Here is a 26,107-nt window from a genome sequence, read left to right on the forward strand (position 1 = left end):
CAGCAGCTAGGAACTTTGGGGAAGTATCAGAAAAGACTGTACTAATTTTGCAATACTTTTTTCTATTTAATAGACATGGTGGGAGTTCTGATCAATCCTCTACACAGTGTATTTCACTTGTAGACCAGCAGCTTCCTTTTTTATTTTTTATTTTTATTCATGATTTGCATATTCTATTTGAAATTAAGTGACAATAAAAAACAGTGAGGTCACTGCCGGTCAGGGTGTTTCACACGTTATATGTACACTACTGATATCAAGGACTAAAATGAAGCTTTCTCTGTTACAATAAATAGTTAGAATTAATAATATTAATATTTCTGAAAGATACCCAATGAATAATTTACAAGACTTGCAATACTTCCAGTAACACGTTCAAGGACTTTATAAACATTCAAGAAGGATGGCATTTACTCTAATGAAATGACAGATTAGGAGATAACAACAAACAAGTCATATAAAAACAAGCCTGAATCAATCTATTTGACAGCAACAGAAATATGAGTTTGAGAACATGCTCTGTTATAATGCCACCTTAAGACGATACTGCATTACAAATATGTATTTTTAAAAATCACTTTAGACATCAGCAGAAGAATTTAACCTAACACAGAGCAAACTAAAGTCCTGAAGAAATATTCTTTACACAGAAACAAGTCCTAAAAGTAAATCCGTATTTTATTAGCCTTTTCATTGGAAAAATGAATTTAAACTTTTTATTTTTAATTACACTTAATTATTATATTTTTAAACTAAATATAAACTTTTACAAAATAACAAAGAATGTAACATTGCAAACCATACCTTTGCAGTAAAGATTGCTTGTCTGGCCTCTGGTATCATATAGAGCTGCTGAATAGTGGATGCCAAGTAACACGTTGCTCCAAGATTAGTCAGACCCACAAACCTACATTCAGCTCGAACATCATCATGGGGCCAATAATCCCACTTGTAAGGTGCATGGGAAGCTGGAAGAAGTACGTAAGCACATATGCACAAAAAATCAATTCCAATAATAACTTCCAAAGACATAAATTAATTTCAAAGCTTTATGCCTACATTAATGAAATACATCTTGTTTCTGCATTCTGGATTTTCAAACATGAGCCAGACTGTACCTGCTCTTTAAGAAAATGCATTATGGGTACATCAGGAAAGCATTTTTGGTATCTGGATACATAAGCCAGCCTTTCTAGATGCCTCTACAAAGGTGAAACAGACCCCTGAGAAAGTGAGAGGTGGTACTCTGAAATGCAGTTCCATGCATTTCATCTCCAATCTCTGCATAACAAAGTGTGGCAGCACACGCTACTTTGGATTGCAATGATTTGGTACTTTTACATGAGTACGCTGTGCTCTCACATGCATTATTCGTGGCAAGTGGCAGCTCCTGCAGTTGATCTAGGGGCAGTATCACATGGAGTAATGGTCATCTGGCCTCTTCATTAAAACTGAACATCAAGAGCATCCACATTTTCTAAATAGTGGTTGCTACACATTTTTTATAAATAAAGTTATTTTCATAATATTTTAACCTGAAATGCATTTAAAAAAAATTACTCTTGTTCTGTAGCAACTTCGTGGCAACCCTGTTATCTACATTATTATCTAGAATTCTGTCTTCTGACCAGTGACAGCTAACAGGTGATGTGAAAAGTGATGCACAGGCTTCAAAAAGTAGGCTTTCTGCTGAACTGAGTTTTCTGAAGAGCTTAGCCCTGCTCATTCTATGGAGTCGGAATTAGATGATCTTTAAGGCCCCTTCCAACCCAAACCATTCTAAATCTTTCTTCTTCTAGCCTGACATCCTTCCCTCATCTTTCATTCAATTCTCTTTATGTCCACCTTATTTTCCCATTAAATGCATTGTGTTATGCATGTTAATAAGTGCTACTGTTACACAATTGTGCAAAAGCTTTAATTAAAATGGAACCAAAGCTCTTTAGTGAACTCCATAGTGAACTAGGAGCTCCATAGTGAACGCTCCTTCCCCCACAACACTAGCACTGACTAAATCAGGAGCAGTGACAACGTACTGATAACTGATAACTGGTAATGTGCAACACTTACAGGCTCCCCAATGTACCCCAGTCATTCCCCCAGCACACAAAATTACTCGCCATTTCCCCTAGCCATTCCCATGCACTGCTGTGTCACACTGAAAGAAAGCAACACAGAGTCTCTGCACCCAGAGATTTAAGTTAGGGAACCTTCTTTTCACATAGCAAAACACACATTTGCTATCAAAGCTAACCCCACATGAAGCAAGACTTTCATTTTTAGCAGCTGGTTTCAGAATGGTATCTGCTATAATGGATGCCATGCTAGCAAAAGATCTTTTTGACCAATACCAAAGACATATAGATGCTTATCAGAGATAAGAGTGCTTCGCCATACATAAGCTTGAATAAACTTGGGAACAGCTTTTACAGGAGGTAAAGGAATGTTTGTTATTGCACTTGAAAGCCAAAGAAATCTGTAATCTGTAAGAAAAATAGGAGAAGCAAGAAGTAAATTGACTAAAGAATCAGACTGAAAAGACATTTTCTTTTCCTGTAAGTTTTCTTTTCCTCTCAATTTTACACCAGACGTAACAATCTATTTCATAAACAGCATGGCAGTAGACAAGTTAAGCAAGTCTGACAGACTCTTCTCTGTAAGCCTTGCTCTGAAATGGCTGCCAAGAAATGGGAAGAATGGGAAAGTTCTCACCTGCCACTCAAGAAGATGGTATCCAGACTACACAAACCACTTTTAAGTGATTTGTACTGCTTCTAGACACTGACAGACTTTCCTTTCCATGTCTCACACAGGAGAATAGAATCGGAAAATAATTATTTGACCTGCTGAAGTAACTAGATGACACAGGCACTAAATCAGAGAGATGCTAATCTAGCATACAAAGATATTCACTGCTGCCTGTCTTCCTTGGTATGCAAGAGGTTTGACACAAAAACTTACAATAACTTAGTTATTCATTCCCAAGGATGTCATTCTCCAAAAATGTAGAACGACCTACAAGTAATTCAGCACCTCTGTTCAGATATGTAGAGAAAAGGGGGGGAAAAAAAGAGTAGTCAAGGTGTGATATTTTATTTTTATTTTTTTTTTTTTTTACAATCCACGAAAGCTATGTGGGCTCAAGATTCAAATTTTAAAGCCTTAATTACTTTGTCAAAGATTAAAGGTTTATTAAGTATTCTTCTAAATTCATACTACTTGCTATAATTTCAAGGAACTATCTGGCATCCTCTAAACAGATCCTCAGATGCCAGACCCACAGGATGTTCTGCTGCACAACAAGTAATTATTGTAATCTTCATTTTGGCATTGGCATCAAAACTACCATTAGCCCTGCAGCTTCAAGTAGGGAAGGAAAGAGTTTTAATTCTCGTGTTTTAACAAATCTCAGTAGCATGACCTAACGTTACCTGGTTAAATTGGCCTGACCAGCCACTTGAAACAAAGCTCTTCTCAATGTTTAAACTCCCAGCAGAAGTCATTAGCGTGGCAGAACACTAAATTCCTTCACCTAACTAAAATCCTTAAACTGCAGCATCTGCATTCACCCTTCCTGATGGAAAGACTCAACACCTATTGCTTTCTTTATGGCTCATCAAGTATTAATTGCAGAGAAATCAGACAACTTCTTTATACTTCATGAGAATAGCTGGAGTATCTTCCTCCCACTTATATATGACAGAGGGCTTTCAAAAATTCTACAATAATTTTCTCAGGAGGATCCTATTTTCTCTGTACTGGGACTTTTAAGCAACTACCTTCATTGTGATAATAAATGCTTTCCTTTTTCCATATGGATTTTAACTAGAAAGTTAAATTTGGCCTCATTTATGTCTTATCTTCATTACTCATCTCTGTCATTACAGAAAACTGCCTTTTCTCAGGAAGAAATGTGGAACTTGTAACCAAACTTGCAGCAGTCACATTCTACTTTAAGTAAAATTAATTTATCTCCCCTCAATGACTGTGCATTTTTCTCTATTCCAACTTCTGATAATGCTTCTGCTCCAAACATAACATCAGATATTATCTTAACGAATTTCCCAGCAAGGCAGCTGGTCTTTTTTCCCCTCCCTTGAACCGAATGTTTTTATTACTTTTGGCCTTTAAAGAAAGCAAAACCCCAAAACACTACAAGAAATTTTATGAATAATAGAGGGTATCTAAATCCCATCTTCAGAAGATCAAAGTCCGCATTTAGTGTAAGCCTTCCCTGTTGAGAAGAGCAAAAAAAGTCAGCTGACATCAGCTTCTTAGCAGTTAATTTCCTGAAAATTGCTGAAAATCCATGAAGACACTGCATTGTTTCCTTTAGGAGTGCTGGTTTAGGAGGGACATCATTTCATTGAATTATAGACTATTTCCTTCCCATTTTATACAGCTAAGTTTCTTCCTCCACCTGCTTTCAATCAATTTATGTATTCTAACTTTTTTTTTTTTTTTTTTTTTTTTAAATCGTGGACATGGTCTTACAGGACAACTCACTTCTGCTGAGGACAAGGACATTGCTGGTAGAACATTACATCCCTTCTGGTCAATACTTGCATGCCAGGTGGCAATGTAAGCCAGCACCTTATCTAGAAAGGTATTTAAGCCACTAACGGTAATGGCTAAGATGTTCTTCCTCACTCAAAGAACTGGACTGGCATACTAAAGAGAAGACATCAGATCTTCAGAAAGAGAAGCCAAAAAGTTAAAGGCAAATGAATTTACAATTGTATGTTTGGGAATGATGTACACAATGGTAGATCTCACCACCTGGTTCAACACAGAAAAATGCTGTATGGCTGTAAATGCTGTGAAGTAGGAAAAAAGCACACACATTAATCTTTTTGCATCCATCAGCAAAGACAGCTACACTACTGGAAACTTTCCAAAAAATGCTGCTGAAGTTAAAACTTTACTACAACTATTTTACATTACTCACACTAGCTCAAGTCTGAAGAACAGTACACAGTAGTACGTTTTTATATGACTACCTGAATAGAGTCTTAACATCTCATTTTTACTTAGAATCCTAAAATCCTTTATTTTGTCCCAAGGAAAATACACTAGATATCCTTTAAAGATACGATTTCATTTTGAAAACTGTACCTTGCATTGCTACACTAAATTAAAGCAATCTTTTAAGAGCATCTTGGCTTCAATCGGCTAGAGGTGTGGAAAAAAAAGGGTAGACTAGAAAAGACAGCAACTGGTCAGACTAGATGACGACTACAGTACAAGCTGCAGGATCGAAAATTTCTCCAGTGAACCACAAAACCAAAATGTTAAAACCAAAGAGAGGATGGAAATTACTAACATCTTCCTTAATGCATCTCCTACGTAAAATGGCACAACAGGCCTAAGATTAAGATTTTAAAAGACTAGTTAGATTACAGAGATAAGCAATGAGGAAAAATCCAGTTTTAAGTCTTTGATTCACACCAATGGAATAACAAGACTTTAAAACAAGTGAGGTATCCGAAGTCCTGTGGTCAATAGCACATAAAGAGACAACGGCACTCTGCCAGTTGTATTAAGATTAACATTCAAGAAACTGAAATACACTGAATATGTAGAAGGAGCATGGACCACATGATTCTGGAGAACTCAGAAAGGAACAAACAATCTAGAGAAGAATATTTGGAAGAACGCAGCAACTGGTAAATGTTACAGAAAATTTCAGTAGCTTGAATTACTGGGATTTGGAGTTAAAAAATACTAACTGTAAAAAAATGGATGATTGCACCTGGAGAGATACTGACAGGCTCAGCAGCAGCAGATGCACTTACAGCACACACAAATATCAGGTATTTTCATACATCATATTCTTCATAATATTTTCCCTAAGCATATGACATTTTAGAGGCTTTTCAGAAGGCCTCAGGCATACAACTACAGAACTCAAAACATTAAGATCAGATTTCTCTTTTGCTTCCTGAATTGTAAGGCACTAAATCAATTCCATTGATTATAATAAATTACAAATCCTCAGGTTACCAGAATGTAAGCTGGACATGTAAAAGGAAATCTATCAAGCTAAAAATGCATAATAAGTATTTGCAAATCAAAGAGAAAATACTAACTGGCTTCAGATTTTGGTAATTTACATATTTTACATAGGAACTGAGTTTCCAAAAAACAGGAAGCATGAAAGCCAAGAGGCGTAACAAAATTGTATTAGTGCTGTATGCTTCTTTAAGTGATGCTGGATAACTAGCAGAGCTACAAAGGGAATTTTAGAAGTACTGTTAGCAGGATCAGTGTCTCAGTTGTGAGGAGGAAAAGCAAATTCCACCATTGCAGTACTGTTCACAACGGTGGCTAGCAATCCTGTCGCAAACATGCAATCTTCCGAAGAGGAGTCCATATAATGGCCACCCTCCCATTTACTTTACTGAACTTGATAAATCAAAAAATTCAAAACAACCAAAATGAACAGAAGATACAAAAGGACTAATTTTCCACAAAATACTCAAAAGCTACATATGAACGAAGGTTCTTACACTGCATATGTTGTGCCATAACCCAGTTGTGGAGCAGCCTGTAGTTTTCCACGGACCCTTTCACCATTTCTACCAACAAGTCATATGCTGCAGCCCTTGAAGAATGTGACTTGCATTTTGGCTGCTGTCTATCTTTTAAACTTGGCAGCAAGAACAGAAGATTGAAGATGTCTCTCAGAAACTCCTGTAAAACAATTCCGTCAGCAGATTTAGCAGTTTGAACACATGAGACAGTCATGTTTTTCCAATCTTCTAGAAATTTCTGTATACTTTCTGGACCACTATCATGTATAGAACTTTCTGACTCATATACACATTTTAAATCGCAAATTTCAACAATTTTATTTATATTACAACCTAAAGAGAAACATGTCCAGTGAAAAAGAATGGCAAATTATGCTTGATTCATGACTGATAATTCAACTTGACAAACCATACACATGTATTTTTAATAAATTTAAGGCTGGTTTCTCATAGTACATAATCGCTCTACTAGTCTGAGTTTTACGAATCACTAATTAACCATAAAACATGCACTGATTTATGTATCATATGTACTGCAAGTATGTTTTGGTATTGCTACTCTGTTGGAATATTAACTGAACTATAAAAGGCATAAAGCACAGCTGTACCGAGTCCTGTTGCCTTTGGATGACAGACTCGTAACACATTGTTATTTATATTTATCTTTCCAGATTAATACACTAAAAAGTGGAGTTGCGTATGTCTAAAATTCTGTACCTTTGTCCTGCTTAGTCAACTTAATTCAATAAAATTGTATCAAATGTAAAATATTAAGACAACAAGAAATCAAAATCTGTCTAGGTCTGTAGGAAAAGGAGTCATATTCTTCCAGAAGCTATAATATGTTCAAAGAAGTACAGGATGGTGAAAGGCTTTCCTCAGCCTTTCAACTACTAAAGTGAACATTACTAATTAGTCATCCAAGTGCTATTATGAAAGAACATGAAGGAAGAAATTTAACTGATTTAGAAAGCGGTATTTCAGCAAAATCCCTTAGACAATCAGCAATTCATTCAAAACTTTTATGCCCAGGGCTGATGACATGATCTACTTCCTTCACTTCACTGCATCAACAAAATGGCTGCAATCTTAACAAACTGAAATTAAATCATACTAGTAGTGTATCATCGTAGTAGTCTACATGATCAGACAATAAACCCTCTATCCTTGACCTCTACAGAATCTTCATTTGTTTTTTTTTCCCTACATGATATCTTCTTCAATTGTTTTTTTTACGGATAGAATTCTCTCCCATTTGCAAGGTACAGCTACCAATACAACTATTATATTTTGTTCTGCAATTTCTAGACTGTAATTAAATAAATGTTCTTCTTGGATTTCCCTGTGTTAAAAAGTCAGGCTGCAGTAAAATCTAAATAAAATCTAAATGTAAGATAGCCTCCTGCAGAGCAAACAAAAAAATCACTGTAAAAAAAGTCTTTTTCCAATGTATAGAGAAATTCCTGTAGCACTAGTACGAAATATTATAAATACAGTCACATGTTTATGTCTGAATAATATTGAGGGGTCTTCTCCTGGCCAAAATAGTTAACGAAAGCTCTTCCAGATTTCTCCACGCTTTGGAGTTATATTTTAATCCCACTATGCATGAAATTAAAAACAAACGGATACCTGTTTTCTTGGTAGTAACTCTGCACCACAAGTGCTCATGGGGCAGCAATCTGACTGGTTTCCATTCCTAACCATATTTGCCAGGTGATGGTTACAGCTCATCAGCAGACCAGCTGTATCCAGTATGTGGAGTTCTGGACTGTGCTATGGGCTACAGCCTAGTGCTGCGGTGCAGCCTTTTTCAAACAGGTGTCCTAGCACACCGGCCACCCTAAAATGCAGTCTCATAGACTAGAAAAGAAGTAATGTCAGAGATCTGGATCTATCATTTTCCAATTAATACTCTTAATCTTGTATTTGCACTATCTGATTGAATTCTGACATGTTGGAGCAGGGAAGAAAAAGATCATGTGTAACTTTTTGTGGATGGGTGAACTGCAGTATTCTTTTTACACGTGTCTGCCACTGGGTAGGTGCAGAGCTTAAAAGCTACTTTTTGATCACAACTGTCCCAGGATAGTCAAAAAGCAGCTGTTGTTATTTTATTTTATTTTTTTAAAGTAATTAAAACTGATCTGTTCTGAAAAAATTCAGACATAAAAAATGAAAATAAATAAAATCTCTAGGATGTAAGAACTTTATCCAGAAATTAAATACAGTTAGAAAGGGAAGGGACTGTACATACTACTTATTAATTAAGGAATGAGACATGTTTTCATCAATCACCTAGAGCTAGAAATATGACATACTGTCACGTACTCAGCCCTGCAGTCAAAATATTAGGTAAAAAGGTGTAATGAAGAAAGTACAGTAAAAAGATATGACCTTGTCTTGATCTCTGTCAGGGTCCTTTTCTTACCTGCCCTTCACGAGAAAATTTAAAAGGTGGTTTGTGCTTAATAACACTTGTTGCAAGGCGAAGCAGTCCTGTAAGTCCGTCATCTTCTATATTACCGTCTTGATGGTCAAGGATTTCTCTGCTATATATATACATACATATAAAAGAAATGTTAAAACTCTGTCTGTCCCACTAACAATAAATTTAACGCAACTTACAGATGAAATTACTTTACTAAACCTTACCTCCGAATGCAGTCAGCAAGATGTCTTGCTAGTGCATCTAAATCAAGGAGTGTGGTCTGATCAAAAAGAAAGAAAGTGGTATATAAATGGAAAAAAATTATGTACGTCATGAATTAGAAATCCAGCCAGAAACTACGGTTATTCTTTTGGATGGAAATTTGCTATTGTACACAAAAAAAAAAACAGGAACAATTAAAACTCTTTCAAATGTTCTTGCAACAGTATTTTAATACATTTTCATAAATGTGATATAACTGTTTTTTAAAATCAATGATATACAGTTCAAATAAAGTAACACTTATTCTTTCAATTCCAGATGCCAAAAATATATTATCATGTTGAAAAAATTGAATACTACTATTTTAAATACTTAACTGTTATTTCTCACAGGAACACACAGAAGCTTGTCATTAGAAATTTGAAAGCAACATGCAGAAGAACTATGCAGAACTGTAGCCTAGCTAAGAAACTGAATTAATACAATGGAAATGGTAGGAAACTGTGTGGAAGAAAGATGGACGGGCCAAAATTTTTGCCTCTACTGGGACCATCAGGTGTTAGCAGACAAGATTTTTTTCAACACTACAGAAAGAAGGTTCATAGCTTTATCTTCCTTCCCTTCCCACACTCCTGCCAGAGCACTGAGAATAAATTAGAGATACTTATGTAGCATGTCCAGCCAGCAGAGATAGCTGCAGAAGGTGCATAAAAAGTTAATTTTAACCCTTTTGGGATGTTTTGAAAGAGTGAATATTTTTTCTGACCTATGCTAATTGGCTTCTAACTGAATTTTTTTCTCGTCTCTTTCAGTTAATGTCAGATATTTGCTCACCTCCTCCTTCACTGAAATTACCAAGAGTCAATCTTTCCTAAATGATTCCAATACTCATGCCTCTTAACTTCATATAGCCCACTCTATTTGTGCATTATATGCACCCTCCCTTCTTGACTCTAAAGGGTGTGTATCTGAAGCTTCCTTTGACCATGAGCTACTAAAAACACCAACAGCAGCAGAAGTCAAGAGATGGAATGCTTGGAGAGCAGTTTGTAGCAGTTCACTATATATTAAGTAAAACTGTATCACGTTCAATGAAAAAAGTTATATGAATACAGATATTTAAAAACACAAACATTTTTATGACTGCAAAGCAAAACATACCTGACTTGCATCTTTGACATGTATGTTATCAATCAGTTTGCACAGCAACCAAAAATATTCCTTACAACCTGGTCGTAGCACTGGTTCTTCTTCATAATCCTCCACCTGAGAAAAAAAAAAAGAAAAAAGAAAAAATTTCTTTTGTTAACTGTAATAATAACTGTATTAAAGCAGTGCAATAAATGCAATGTTACAAGAATATTACTTTCTACATGTCCCTATTTAAGATAAGATCCTTACAAGAACAATGAATTTTACAATGGTAACACTGCATGTTCTATTTTAATTCTGAAATACTTATTCATTTTCTTGAAAGACTGTCAGGATGATCTGCCAGAGCCTTAAACTTACAACAGTATTAAATCTGTACTTAGAACTGCAAATTGCAAAATTTTCAATATTAGACTGGGCAAAACAAAAGAAAATTTGCATGAATATCAGTTTGACATGTGTTGGTTAAAATCCCATTTTGAACTCTTCTGAAAACTAGTGAAATAATGCAAATCTTCTGCAGATTGTTTTAATGCAACCTTTTTTTTTTTTTTTTTTTTTTCTCAGAATCTCCCCTGAATCAAGGTTCACATTTCACAGTCGTACAAGTAGTCTTCTTCAGATCTACACAGCTGAAGTGAGCATAGCCTTCTCTGATATGCATTGGTATGTCTACAATTCCTAATTGACTTTAGGGAAAATCATCCAGATTAGTTCAAACCATCTCTATTAATCTCCATACATTAACAGTGTGAAAGTAGAATCTCTTCTATTTAGTGAAACTGTGAGGACAATAATACCCCAAAAGAAAAACAGAAACAATTGACTGGGGAACAGTAACACTTAACTGCAACAACAGAGGACACCTATAAAATATAAAACTATTTACTGATTTATTTATGGACTTAAAAAGGGAAAGATGGGGCATTTACTGAAAACACAACTGTTATTCCTTAACGGCATCTTATGTGGATGCTAAAATTCCAGAACCACAACACTTTCAAAATGCTATTTTGTACTTTTCTCCTAGCACTAGTAAGGTATCAATTACTTTAGCATCACAGCTGTAACTTCTGTGAAGCTTCTCGAAACATCTAAACCTTAATATCTTAGTCTTAGTATCTTAGCAGATCAGAAACAGTATGCCAGACAAAATGATGGCATATGCTACCATTTTTCTCCTTTTATATTAACAGAAATAAGTTAAAATATATCTTTAACAATGTCTTGTAATTTGCTAAGTTCCTACCCGGATAGGTTTCAGAGCTTGAGCATCAGGAAGAAATTTTAGTAATGTTGATGCAGCCAGCAGCAGAAAGGACCGATTAATTGAGTCCCCCCCATCGAGACCAGAGAGAGATAACTTGTATAAACCATTGCATGACTCATGGCGAACGGCAGTCTGTGTGAAAAATAAAAAAATAAAATTACTGCACACATTATTTAGAAGTTTGTTTTTTTTCTTTTTTGACTTTCCTTCCATATATACATAATTAAGTTCCTCTAATAACATCTACCAGCTTATCAAGGCAGAATACGTCTAAAAACACCTATGCTGACGATACCCTTGTAACAAAAAAGCCTTGTCTCCCAAGTTACCTATTTTCTATAGTAAAGAGTACAGCCAGCTCCCAAAATACCACATCTGGGCAAAGTATGAACATATATGTAATGCTGCAACCTATACTTACGCATATGAAACTATATGGTTAACTTAATTTCACTAGAAAAATTATCTTCTTTTATTCCTAAGGAAAAAAATAATCTAGACTATCTCTAATTTAGCTTCAGAAGTTTGCCCTCATTTAGTTCCAGTGTTTTAAATGGAGACAGTACATATGTTTTTTCTGTGGTTGAGTAATAATTAGCTGATAATAACAATCACCTCATCGTGTCCATGTTGCACCTTTAAGCAATAGATAGTAAAAAAAATAAATAAATCCATTGTGCATATTATGCAATTTCCAAGTTTGTCTTATATTAGACAAAAAAAAATACTTAAAACTAGACAAAGATTCACTGATGACAAATATTTATTTAAACTCTTATTCACCCCATTTTGCGATAAAAAGTACGGCTGAAAAAATAACACAATGGCAGAAGTATATTTAGATTAATCCATGTTGGAGGGCATCATCCAGAAATTCCAACAAATTACAACAAAAGAATTACCTTCAAACAAAAGCTAAGAACAAAGATGGGAGTTTATAAACTGGTTTGCAATCAACCACAAATGTGCCATCTTACACAGTATTTTTACCAAAAATGATTACTTAAACAGGACTGCAAGTAACTGAGAACCTGCTTACTTTTAGCAGGAAACAACATGATCTGAAATTAATGGAAACTTGAAACCAAAGTTAATCTTGTTCCATATTATGCACAAATTAGTAACAACCTCTTCTTTAACATACCTCTGGAATAAGAAGGGTAAGCTTCTTTAGCCAGTCTTGCAAATGATCACTGTCTGCCAGACTGGATTTCACCGAGGAACAGCAGTGAGCCCAACTCACCAAGAGCCACATTGAATAATGAGTAACTAATAGGAAATGAGATGAGAGTAAATCGTATCATTATTCTAACAGAATAAGGTTTCTAGGTTGAAGGGTTGCATAGTTCTAGCACAAACGACATTTACTTTAATTATCTTAATGTACAAGACTAAGTCCTTATTGGCACATAAGCCACTACTTCAGCTCAGAATGTCACCAATATGCTTACTAAATACTGATCGTTGTACTACTGATCACAGTTTAATTTGACTAAATACTCAAAATCTGGAGCACAACCCCTTCCTGCATCTCTCCTTCTTAAGTAGTGAGCTGGTACTTTGGAGATGGGTTGCATCAGCTCTTAACATGAACATTTCCCTGAACTAACTAGCACATCAGTTCTTTTCTTCTTAACAGCCAAGAGTAAGACTTTCGTATGTGACGCACAGCATACTGAGAATTCAGGTTCATAGCCATGAACATCTGTAGGCCAGAACAAAGTGGAAAAAAAAACAAAGGCAATGTACAAGCTTAGGAGACCTACCTATATTTATGCACACCTATGCTCTGCTTTTGGCAGTTACTCTCATACAAACCTAACCTGACACAGGTCATTTAGACCTTTTGTAGGAATCCTCCCCAGGAAGGCTGGACTGGGGATCTCCAAGGAATTCTGGGCCCAGAATTATCTTTGTAAACACGAATAAAGGTGACTGTTGGTGACTATATTATGGTGCTACATATATCTTCTGCTCTTCAGAAAATAATACTGCTGGTTTTCCTATCAAAAACAGCTAGTCTGGAGATGAAGGCATAACTAGCATACAAAACTTCTATCATATAAATAATTACCAGAAAAGGAAAGCCATGCAAGTCTTTTAGGACCTCTCTGTGTTTTAGGTGGAATAAATCAAACACATAACCTGTTATCTTCAATATGTTTTCAATATTATTAGTTCATAGCATAGAAGTAATTTGCAGCACTGACCTTCGTGTCTTGATCTGTGATCTGACTGAGCTTTCAACACCCTGAACAGGAAGAAGATAAAGCCATTTGAACTTTATCACAGATCATAACAGATTACCACTTAGAAATGTAAGCATATGCCAGTAAGAACAAAGTTATTCTTAAGTACCAACTAAGAAAACTAATACCGTAATCCTAAAAAGATTCATTTCTTGCAGTATTCAAAATTAGCAATATTTATAAAGCTATTAGGAACTTCAAATCACCCCCCTAAAGCTTTACAGACTACAAGATAAAAAGTAAAGAAAAAATAATCACAACCACTTTATATTACCCAAGAAAGAGATGATATAAAATGGAACCAAGAACAGACGCATACAGAAGAAAGCTAGCATTTGTTATGGGGAACCACACTTTAAGCAGATCTTTCGAACTCTGTACCTACTGTAAATGCTTGTACTTATTTACTTACAGTTTTTGAAAAGGGCAGTAGAAGTTTATGAAATGGAAAATATATTGTATATTATTAAAATCATTCTTGGAACTCAGCTAGAGGTTACATTTAGGCACAGTTGTAGACCTGGCTGGAAATGCTCTAAATATCGTTATCAATCTTTTACAAATATGGTAGAACACATTATACCTTATTTGGAATCAAGTAATTCTACAACACTGAATGTGTCAAAAAATTGACCGCCCCAGAATCAGTCCAACTCTGTCACTATACAGTCTTACACAGAATTGCTTTTCTCAGGAAAAAAGGCAAAAAGGACAAAAACCACTAATAACCATTTTCTGAAAGTAAAATTTTGCCTGCAGTACATGCACACTAACTATAAAACGAAGAGGAATTTCAATAGCAATAAAGTAATGTCATTAGGATGGGGAAAATAAGTCAAACACAGCAGATAAATAAGCAGCTTAAAAATGAATTTATTTCAAATTTTCCTTTATATTCGCTTGAAATTGACAATGCTAATTGTTACAAAGAGACAAAGAATCAGTTTTGGTACGAGAATTTCTGACAGCATCCTGTCCATATCTTGTTGCTCCACGTCATATACCTTGGAGAACAACTGGTTATATAAGGGATTCTATGGTGATTAATTACTTTACATGTAGGTTTTGTTGTTGTTGTTTCTATTTTATTTATTTCTTACTATTACTATTTCGGGCAATTTGTTTAGTTCAGTGATTGCTTGATTGCTGATGACCACTGAGAGTTCTCTCCATGATTCGTAAGTGTGGATTAACTACAAAAAGATGTGACTAAGAAAAGCAAATCTAATGCCTATATACTTAAATTTCTGATATGGATGTTAATGGGAACTACAACTGAAAGAGCTATTCATTCTATTTAAAACAGCCAAGGAAAATGTGCACACTTTATAAGCTTTATAACAAAAATAAGAAGATATTGTACCTAGGTGCCAAGTTGTCATATGTATAAGCAACTGACATAAGTCGCTGAATCAAACTGGTTCCCTGGACAAGTACAAGAAACACCTTTAAAAATTGAAGTCAAAAGAAAAAAAGACCAGTTAATATAACAACAAGCTTTTTGATTGTTTTTTAAATTATACACACTGTGTGAATCTAAAAAAAACCCACCTGTGTAGAGGGAGGAACAGCAAAAGAGAAATGATAACATCTCTACAGTTGAAACAGTCATATTCTGTTTTTTATTAAAGCAAATGTAAAATCCTGTGTTTCACTGAGTACATCTAGATGCTAAAATTTCATTCTATTCCTCTTAGGCAACATAACTGAATAGAAAAATCAATAATCTTCTCAACCTTGTTAGTAAAAAAAACCAGTGTATTTCTTAAAACCAAAAACATTAACTTTGTTTCTAAAATCATAGGTTTGAGGGGACAATGTTGTGGGTGAAGTTGGATATGTAAATTTCGCTTGTATCTTTGTGATCAACACATTTGACTGACTACACATTCACTTAAATTATTAATCTTAAAAAGAGCCTCTGACAGGCTATACAAAATTTTCAAATCTGAGAAGTCTGAAGAGAAAGTCTTTAAAGACCTTACAAAGAAGTTTTTTAAAGTATTTAGATAGCAAATCCACTGCAATCAAAAATATTTATTGATGACAATTAAAAAAGCTAATACATTCAATAATTTCCCTGTATCATATCAGCTTTGGTAATTTAGGAATCTGTTTTGTCAAAAATACCTTATCCCTATAGAACAGTTAGGGTCTTTCCTTGTGTAACAATGACAAATGGGAAGTTTGGCTCCAGCTTACAGTTCAAATCTGCCCTTTCCTGCAATCACAACTGGTCCTGTGCCCAAGAGCAATCAATTTACAGTGAATGCATCTCTAGCCATCTGATGACAAAATGCTATTGATTAAATATCAGGCTTGGTCTATATTTGGAAATTAGCAGGCAAGAATCTGGGAGGAAGTTTTACGCGTTTAAGTATGTTTATACACTTGGTCAGATATCCTTAGTATAGTAAACTACTTCACACTTAGTGTGCACTCAAGGACATAAAAATGTATTTGCCAAGGATGAGGACAGCAACTACGAAAGGTTACCATAAAAACAGAGTTAATAATATGGAAAACAAAATGTAAGAAATAGGAATAAAACTGGAATTCTGAAATTCACATTTCACATGCTCACATTCATCAAAATACCTTTCAGTTCCAGCTTTTAAAATTGGCAGGTTTAAAAACAAACTATATTTGAGAACAGTATGTAACATATAGATTAATACTAGTAAGTTTGCCACTATATTATTTTATTACCAAAATAAAAGCTTTACACAACAAAGGAGTCATTTAAATTCACAAAACAGACGCACTGTTTATCTCTTACCTCTGTTAAACGAGGTATATGAAGGCCCTTCACATGGTCACTTGCAGTCTTCCTTGATTTGCCTGGCCACGTTCTTTTTCTGTGACTCTCTGCTACACCAGACCAGGCAAACACATCGTGGTAAGCTAAATCCAGATCTGAAGGATCAACTGCAAACTGGCATATCAGCTTCAGCAAGCAAGCAAGGCAGTCCAGCTGCCACTGTGAATAAGAAGGAAATGAATTTTTCTTTTTGCAGGGATTTATTTTACAAATAATTCTATGTCTTCTACAGAATTTGACAAGAAAAGCTTAAGTAAGCTACAAAGGATAAACAACTAGAACTCTAACTGGCAAAACCTCACAAGAATAGACACTAAAGAGGAAAGGTATTAAAAAAATTACTTTTTACAAGAAGGACATTCTTATTATCTAGTCCTATTAGCAGGTGCATTTCAAGACATTCTGTTATTATGTGCATGAAATACCACAGAGGAAACAGTATAGGAGGTTAATCTTTACAGTTAATAGCTTTCCCTGCATTGCATTCAATTATAGCACAGTGTAGTAGGTATGGTATACAGAAATGCTTTCAAGTTGAATACATTTAACCACGAGGAGACAGCAGATAGTACTTCAGAAATAACATTTTCTATTGTAATATCACATGCAGAGACAAAACCCACTGATTGATTTAGTAACCCTTGAGATCAGTTTACATGGCTCTCAGCTGTGCAGCTATGGCCAAGTACAGCACATGGTCAGCTCCACCAGCAAAACTTGCAGTGTGAGAATGAAATTAACAACAAAAAAAGAGCACCATTTCACAGCAACACATGGAGAAGGTAACTGTCTAGCACCTATATACGTAAATGATCTGCTTAAGTTCAGTGACCTGTACAAGGCACTTAGTTGTGGAATTTGTAATTATTTTCATGGTGATGTCCAAGTTTTCTGGACAGAACAATAGAAGTCATCATGCAATCTTTTGCATATAAACAGAGTAAGAATGACAATTTGTTTCTAACACTGAATGTATTTTAGAACAAATACCTAAAAATCTGTTTAAAACCTTTTAATAAAAGGTATGCCTGCTGTATTTTCAGCATTTGAGAAACTGTTGCCAATTTCATACATATATATACATATGTCTTATAACGGACAGCTATGTTATTCTGGAGTAAAAGGGTGAATAATCACCTACCACAGTCCATGATTCCTGTTCTTTAGGCTCTAAGATTCCAGAATTAAAAATTTCGAGTAATTGTTGGAGCCCTCCAGCAGCAACAAACTGTAAGTATATTATGGAACCAATGTAAGAAAAAGCAAATGCAGAAATATCACCAACTTCAGTTAGACCTACAGGTCTGGTAACACAGAAAAATTTTAAAATATTCTATTTAAATTTGAGATCAGAAACTCTTAGATAATGTTTCAAATGGGTTTACATTTTACATCTTTTTTTGAAAAACTACAATATGTATCACAAAATACTGTAGGAAAATCAGACCTTGCAGCTCCATGTGTTTTTACTATTTTCTATTTGATCTTCACTTGAATCATCTGAGTCTGGGTAAAGATCACTGTAACTTCCCTAAAGACAAACAAGTATAAGTCACAAAAAAACAAACAAACAAACACAGTTTAAGATTAAAAATACTGTAAACCAAATTATCAATATATACTTTGGTTCATAGAAAAAACATATTTTGTGCAAGAAATCCTATTACCGTAGATTCACGTCTTATTCTTCTGTTGGGCTTTCCCAGAGCTTCAATAATTTCCAGGGCGTACAAAAGTTTATGGGCACTTTTTATTCGCAGAAGATCCTTCCAGCTAAAGCCATCATTACCCTTAGCAAATAAAGAAGACAGAAAACAATTAACATAACTTAATGCTGATCTTAAGAAAGGCAATGAGAGGGTTTTTAAAGTAAATGGACAAGTACTTTAGTTTTTAGCTTTATCTATTATTTGTTATTCATTTATAGAAATATGTTTTAAATAGTCTAATTTCAATTTGAATAATGTGAATGTAGCAGTGAAATTTGATTAGACCACTGACATTACTAAAAACTATGGTATACACAATTTTAAAGTACAGGAAGCCAAATGTTGTTTGGATGAATTATAATTTCCAGCAAAATTTCAGTGCGTCTATTAAGAAACATAATACCTAAGAACAATAATATGGTATTTCAAGAACTTTAAAACAGGCAAACTTTCCTTCTGTTGGGCAAGAAAACAAGTAAGTAAGTGGCCATGTTTTGAACTTGTAGAAAGACCACACAAAAAGGATTGCTATCATAACACCCATGATGTTAAAGTGAAACAGTACATTTTGAATATTTTATACACACTAGGCAGCAGATGAAGAACATACTGTTTTCAGTCAAACCAGAAGATTGTGATAACTAGCATTCACTATTCATTTAAGTTCTTTTTTTTTTTTTTTTAAGAAATCATAAAAACAAACTTTGTGAACTAAAATGATATCTGTTTAATTTAATTTTGAAAGAATCATTAAGTTTGCTTATTAGGTTTACTTGTGTCTAAATGTATTAACATACTTTTAAACATTCTTCTTCTTTGACAAAAATTCAACTAAAACACTAAACACTAAAATATCCATGTATAATAAAGATAAAAATATAAAACAAGCAATCTGTTTTACCTGCTCATCTGAAATATTTTGGAATGCCTGTAACATATTAGGGCACGTTGGTAGAAGCATTAACAGTTCCCAAACACGTCTGGATAAGTTTTCTGCATGGAGATGGAGTTCTTCACATCTTGCACTCTGACAAATCATAAAATAACTCTTCTTACTGTGAATTTCTTAGTGAAAATAACCTAGCTAAGATTTAAAGTCCAAAAATTTATTTATTCTTAATTGAGAAGTTATCTAATGTAAATCCATCAACAGACCACGAAGTCTCACTCAACCAGGAAGAAACTGAGTTGCATTATCTTTATATAGCCTATAACATGTTATGAAATTTTTTGAGTGTAAGTAAAACTTAAAAATAATCTACCAGTTAAAATATACTAATGGTTGTTTGATTTCACACAAGCTAATGATGGCATATAAGAGATATTTGAGTTTTGATAACTTGAGTTTTTGCAATAAAACTTTTACTAACCTTTCTTCAAACCAATTCGCATTATTAGTCACTATAATTAAATACTCAGTATTCTTTTGTGAAAATTATTTCTTTAGAGTTTCTACAATATTTAGGATACACTGAATGATATCATAACAACATTATGAAAACCTGAAAGATCATGGTAATGACTGACCATAACACACATGAAAATGAATACACATATAAATACAACACATATATCTGGCAACTGCATACACAAGACAAGAAATAAGCTAGATAGGAAAAATTAAGTAAGACTTAAATGTAATTATTCTAATGAAGTTACTCTAAATTACCTCACTATCCTCCATAGCCACTTCTCCAGAAGGAGGTTTAAAAGAGGCAAGCATCTCTAACAAATCAAAAAGGGTGGTAAGATGAGGTTCTTGCAATAGTAAAAGCATTGGAATGTTGTCCTTTTGAGGAGGAGGTAGGCAAGATGCTGGAAGCTGAACGCCTTCACCTTTACGTTCTCTCCTTGGTGCTCCCAAGGATACAAACACCATCTAGAAACAGAGAGAAACAATGAGGAAGAGAGAGGCAGCTTTAAAAATGCATCTGCTAAAGTCACAGAATGTTTTCAGCAGCATCTAAATTAAGACCTTAATGGTAATGATCAAGATAAATCAATACCTGTGTTGTCAAATTTTTACTGAGCATCATTTTGAGCAACTGCCTTAACTAAAGCTTGGTTTTGCTTTCACTAAGACATTTAGGATATAGTTGCATATGCTGCCTGCTTTGGCTATAGTAAATACTGCTGTTTCCTTTTCCCCCATCCATCCCTTATTTTGGTACGCAGGCTGGCAAGCCTCTAGTACCAGTCTGACTTCTCAGTAAACTAATAAAATAGCACAAAAGCTAATCCATAACCAGAATCAGGCTTTTAAAATTATTAACCATTTTAAAGACTGACAACAGCAGAAAGGACAGATAGTACTACTTTGAGCTTACAGGAGGCACATTTTGGATAGTAAGAAACAACCAGATGCAGAAAACTGTAGGATGCTCCCAAAGAAAAATGTGCCCTCTACCATCACCACACACAGCAGCAGCATAAAAAAGGTAACATATCAAGCAACTTTTGTTGGTGACTATATACCTGCATATCCTTGAAACCCAATTCGTGAAGGGTTTTTTCATCATAATCAGTTGTCAGTTCGTGCCCAGATGAAATCATTCTCACAGGTCCCATAAGGCCACCTACAATTAAAAAAATATATAGTTTCATTTTCTAATGAAAGTGCTGTTAAGACTCATTTTTAATAGTACATCCTTCAGCAGCAATTAAAACCAGACAAAAACTCAATGCAATTTCCTTACGAAAACTGCTTATTACATTAAACTAAATTTCCTTGCATGTATTTAAAAATAGCATTTTCAGTAAGAGTTCACCCAATCTCGCAGACAGAAGTGTCTACAATACAGATTAAAACATGACTTCCATGTTTTGTACTAAGTTATACTATGGCACACAGAAGAATGTGGGAAAATGATTGTGACCATCAACAAAATTGCTTTGTAACACACACCTGTGATAAAGACAGCAAAAGCAAAGACAAAATAAATAATCTTACTCAAATGTAAGTTGGAACTGAAGATCTTAAATACTACAGAAAGGAGAAACTCGGAATACCCTCCACAGAATTCTGAACAACGAACAAATCTGAACAATTAAAAGATCAAGAATTTAATTTGGTGCAGACAGTCCAGCAAGAAACCTTATTACCACAGATATACATTCATTGTGCATTTTACAATGAATTTATAATCTCAGACTACTTGTATAGTTCTAATCACCAATTACAGTGCACAAAGATATTTGTTGTGGATTAAAATTTGCAGAGCTTTTCCTGATTCTAGGCACTGATCCTGCACACCAGTGAAGAGCAACCCTACCCTGCCACTACACTTCAGCACTGGATTTTCAAAGAGGATCCTTCAGAAAAGCCTATGTTTTTGATCCTCATTCAGAGATCCTAGGAAGTACTCAGAGTTGTGCTGCCTGAAAATGCTTCCAAACATAATGTTATTTGCCTATAGAAACACAGTATTCAAAGACATGGGTTAAAACCGAAAAAAAACCAACTTTATTCTCTCCCTGCCTCAAGAACAAGCATAGTGTAGCGCATACACAGTCAGCATTCTTCCTCTGGTAACTGCTGAAAGTGATCTGCAGCCACAGCCACTGCTGCTGTGTGCACACAATAAATTCAGGTGATGCTTCCCAGAAACAGCAGATACACACACACGTGCTGACTCTTCCATACAACAGCACTGCAGTCAGATGTAAACGCAGCTTTGACTGTCAGACAAATGGAAATCTCAGACAAAAACACGATCCTCAAATCCTGCACCCCAAAATATTTGTGAGACGTTCTTGTGAAAACTGGTATTTGTCAGTCTTTCAAAGTTACGTCAGTGAACAATAAAACCATCAATGTTTTAGATGGAGTTGGGCATAAAATTTTATCTCTCACTGTTCTCATTGTCCCCAGCAGGCTGCTTTGAAAACTTATCAATGCAGTCAGGCAAAATAATTTCAAACAGCTAAAGGCGAGCAAACACATCATCCATAAAAATAATACAGAGATCTACCATCTTCTGCACTTCAGCAAACCAGTAACAGGTTTCAGAAGAAAGAATACAGGAAATAACCTGAGCGAGAAACAAAACCAATCTCACACTTCTCACAGCACTGTAAATTTCAAATAAACAAGAGATGTTATAAGAGGTTTGGGGACCTCAAAAGAATTTTGTGGTAGATGAAAACACACCTGAGAAAACAAAAATTAATTAAGGACAGGAAGATTTAGCTCTATAAGAAAAAGGTGAGAGAAAAATTTGTACTCCTGAGCAAAAAGATTTTAATTCTTACTAAAATTTGATAAATTCTGTTTCGATTTCTACCTACATTAATGGAATGACAGCCATTTCAAGTTCCTAACCAGGAACTTGTTTGTTTGTTTGTTTTTGTCACAGATTGACCACTACTAGTATATTTAAATAGACACGGTTAAGATCACTGAGACAGAAGAGTGTACCATGTGCCTTACAGAAGATGTCTCTTGTGAGGCAGAATGACTAAGGTTCCTAAGTCTAACAGTCAATTTTGTGTATTTTGTGTACATGTAACAAGACTGAATTGCAGCTCCTGTAGGGCTGCAATTCTGAATTTGCTGGATTTTGAAATAAAAAATTAAAAGAATCTGGTATCTCGCTTCTGAGAAGTGGCTAGAAAGCGGACTTCATCAAGAAGGTAATTAAGATGTCTAGTGTTCAAAGGCTGGTATACTGACACCGTGTCTCATTAAAACATTTTTTTAAGTTGTAAAGCTACAAAAAGAAAGTCAGATTAACATTTACACATTTCCTAATGGTCAGTGTTGTTGGAAAGAGATGTATTAATGGACACAATTTGTTCAGATAATATACCCAAGCACACTAACTCTTGCTCATAATGAGTTAGAAAGAAAACAAGAAAATATTGAGGGAAAAATAATTCAGAGAACAAGAACATTCCAAACAGCAATAGCCACTAAGAACGCTACAATATATAGCAACAATATGATTCAGAAAATGTCCTTCTCCTAAAGGATAAACTAAAAAATAAAAATAAAAAAAATCACTCAGAAACACATAAAGAAAGGGAACAACAACAGGAAGCTTATTCATCACACTGTAAACAAGCAATGACCATCTCAGGAACAAGATGACTTTCAAAATTAAGAATATAAAAACAGGATGAATGATCAATTTAGCTACAGGATGATCATAAATTAAAAAGTAGTTGCAGGAGTAAGGAAAATACAACACCTGACTGGAATACATATGTGCAGGGTATAAATTAGGACTTTAAATTATTAATTCATATTATGAATCAATTGCATAGACAGAAAAGTGTACGTATAACAAAATATAGAATAAGGTTCTATGTAAAAGGATATCTAAAATACAGAAAACTACATAATTAAAACAACAATGAAAATAAATCCAACGCAGGAGAAGTAAGTCTATTAGGAGTTGGATCTTGGCCAGATCTAAGGACATTTGGCAGATCTACATTTTCTCTGCAATTTCAAAAAAATTATAGCACTAAAGAAGAAATGCTATTAATTAAGTGAGGATGATGCTAACTGTAACTACAGGAAAAATAAAGCATATAATAATGTTTGATTACTGAGGATATCTGGGGAAGAAAAACTGACGATCTTCTAAGCTGTAAATGGATGAACACTCATATGGGCAAAAAATACATGCATGAGTACTATAGCTTACCAGGGAAATCCCCTTTGCGGCTGCTTTGGCCAAACTCCTGAAGCTGTGCTTGTTGATTTATCTGCTCCTTCTGCAAATTTTCATACCAATGGGTGACTTCTGCTCGTAGATCTGCCACCTGATCACTGGGATACATTTCTATAGTCATCTGAAATCAAATACGTATTTTGGTTTTTGAAGCACATAATGAACTTACTAGAATTTAACAGCATAGGATGTAGTTGTAAAAGGGCTTTTTAACTACCTTGTCAGGAAGTCCTGCTGGCTGACATACAATTCTTAATGGTAGTGACTGTTTGTCACTCAGGGCTTTCAAGTGACTGCTGATACCAGTACCTTCAATCTGCCACTGTCTCAGATGATATGCAAACCTTAAGAAGCAGGTAAAAACATTCACAAAGTATTTTTGTCAAAATCTATTTAACACAAACTGTCAGTAAACAATTACAGGAAAAGCAAAACTTGGCCCCTTATTCTCTGTTTTTTTTTTTGTTTGTTTTTTTCAAAGTAAGAAGAGATTATTGGTATTCTCATGTTTTTAAATAAAAATAGATTTGAACAAATGTGAAAAAAATATTTCTTTTGTGATGGATGCAGAAATGTGAACCATAACCATACAACTTTATACTTCATACAACATTATACTTTATATGGTCAGCTTTTGTAACTGTTTAAACTTCATAGATTATCTTTCAAAAATATCCACTGCTGTCCTTACTTTACACAAAGAAAAGTGAAGAAACTATGATTTATATTAGTAATTTTGTAACTCGTAATTCATTCATCATTACTATAAGAGAAATTGAAAGAAATTCTGCATCCAAATATACCGAAAGAAGCTATTTACCTTCTCCTAAAAGCTTCCAGGTGTGTCTTTAGCATTAAGAGTCCTCTTTCAATAATTGTCAGACTTGAGTGAGAATCTTGCTCAAGATTACTAGAAGCTATCATCAGGCTCTCCATACACTTGCTAATAAACTCCTGTTCTTTTTCAAGACCAGTTTTACCTGTAATATCAATGTTAAAATAAATTTATATAAGCGCAAAATTAAGACTACACATTTTAATATTGAGTATAAAAGGAGGATAATGTTAGATATTCTTTAGAACATATTACACAGAAAAAAATAAAATAAAGTGAAAATTCCTACCATTGATATAATAAGAGTTGATATACTGGATAGCTGCTCGACTGACATCACCGGACTGTGCTCTTAAAGCAATACCCCAGAATTGGTCCATGCCACACAACTGTTATGACAAAAGGAAAACAAACAAACAGAACATTGCCTTATTATTTTACTGGGAGTAAAGCCCTTCTGACCTGAGAGCTTTTATTTTCTTCTTGATCCAAATCCTAAGAGTATCTCCTCTGCTCAGGTTCTCGTCAATGCAAACACCAATTATTGTAAAATCCTACCACTGACAGAAATATGTTCATACTTTGAAGTGTTAGGACAATTGGTTAAAATTCAAGAGTGAGATTTAATTTTTGACAAAGAGGAATGATTTTAAATGAAGCCTTAAAATGACAACTATTATCGGTATTCGTTGTAAGAACAGAAATCTTTAATCAATCATTGCCTCAAATTAATTCACAGGAAAATATCCTACTTATCACTTTATTTCTATGACAGTTTCCCAGTAAAAACCAACTACAGAAAAAAACTTCTGAAGCGCAACATATGTAAACTGAGGTATATTTTAAAACAAATTTGTAGTCAGAATGAAATACACCTAATTCTACATAAAGATTTTCATGTAGTCTGAATCTTATTATTTACAGAAGTAAATGTTATAAGCCTATTCTTTAAACACAACAGCTAACACAGTTCAGTTATGCAAAGAGTATGATAAACTACACAAAGAAGCACAGGCAACAGGTATCACTTTCTTCATGGTTTCCTATCTCTGTCTCTAGAGACAAAAGACATCCAAAGTCATGAGGAAAGGTCGAGATTCGCAGGCCTCTTCCATTTTACCATCCCACATTTGAAACTTTTGAGAGAGATAGCTCTCTTTTTGAGAGATTTTCAAATCAGTATGTTCTCAAGGTAAATACAGTTGCA

The 26,107-nt window shown here is 34.6% G+C and overlaps 1 protein-coding gene across 11 annotated transcripts in view; it reads right to left on the minus strand.

The window, feature by feature from the left end:
- The window catches only part of USP34 (ubiquitin specific peptidase 34), a 127,223-nt gene that overhangs the window by 35,449 nt on the left and 65,667 nt on the right, over positions 1-26,107 (minus strand). For 10 of the 11 annotated variants that reach the window (XM_072035232.1, XM_072035233.1, XM_072035225.1 and 7 more), the window contains 20 exons: positions 25,190-25,289; positions 24,886-25,045; positions 24,283-24,409; positions 24,039-24,186; positions 20,863-20,963; positions 20,057-20,266; positions 19,289-19,414; positions 18,346-18,468; positions 18,126-18,209; positions 17,820-17,906; positions 16,637-16,837; positions 15,221-15,303; positions 13,819-13,859; positions 12,753-12,877; positions 11,588-11,740; positions 10,348-10,452; positions 9,189-9,244; positions 8,965-9,085; positions 6,510-6,693; positions 805-968 (listed from right to left, as the gene is read on the minus strand). In XM_072035232.1, coding sequence (XP_071891333.1) covers positions 805-968; positions 6,510-6,693; positions 8,965-9,085; positions 9,189-9,244; positions 10,348-10,452; positions 11,588-11,740; positions 12,753-12,877; positions 13,819-13,859; positions 15,221-15,303; positions 16,637-16,837; positions 17,820-17,906; positions 18,126-18,209; positions 18,346-18,468; positions 19,289-19,414; positions 20,057-20,266; positions 20,863-20,963; positions 24,039-24,186; positions 24,283-24,409; positions 24,886-25,045; positions 25,190-25,289 — 2,499 coding nt within the window. The remainder of the gene's footprint in view (positions 1-804; positions 969-6,509; positions 6,694-8,964; positions 9,086-9,188; positions 9,245-10,347; positions 10,453-11,587; positions 11,741-12,752; positions 12,878-13,818; positions 13,860-15,220; positions 15,304-16,636; positions 16,838-17,819; positions 17,907-18,125; positions 18,210-18,345; positions 18,469-19,288; positions 19,415-20,056; positions 20,267-20,862; positions 20,964-24,038; positions 24,187-24,282; positions 24,410-24,885; positions 25,046-25,189; positions 25,290-26,107) is intronic. The other variant, XM_072035224.1, reaches the window with a different exon arrangement.

Source organism: Anas platyrhynchos, chromosome 3, assembly GCF_047663525.1.
Source record: "Anas platyrhynchos isolate ZD024472 breed Pekin duck chromosome 3, IASCAAS_PekinDuck_T2T, whole genome shotgun sequence".
Taxonomy (NCBI): domain Eukaryota; kingdom Metazoa; phylum Chordata; class Aves; order Anseriformes; family Anatidae; genus Anas; species Anas platyrhynchos.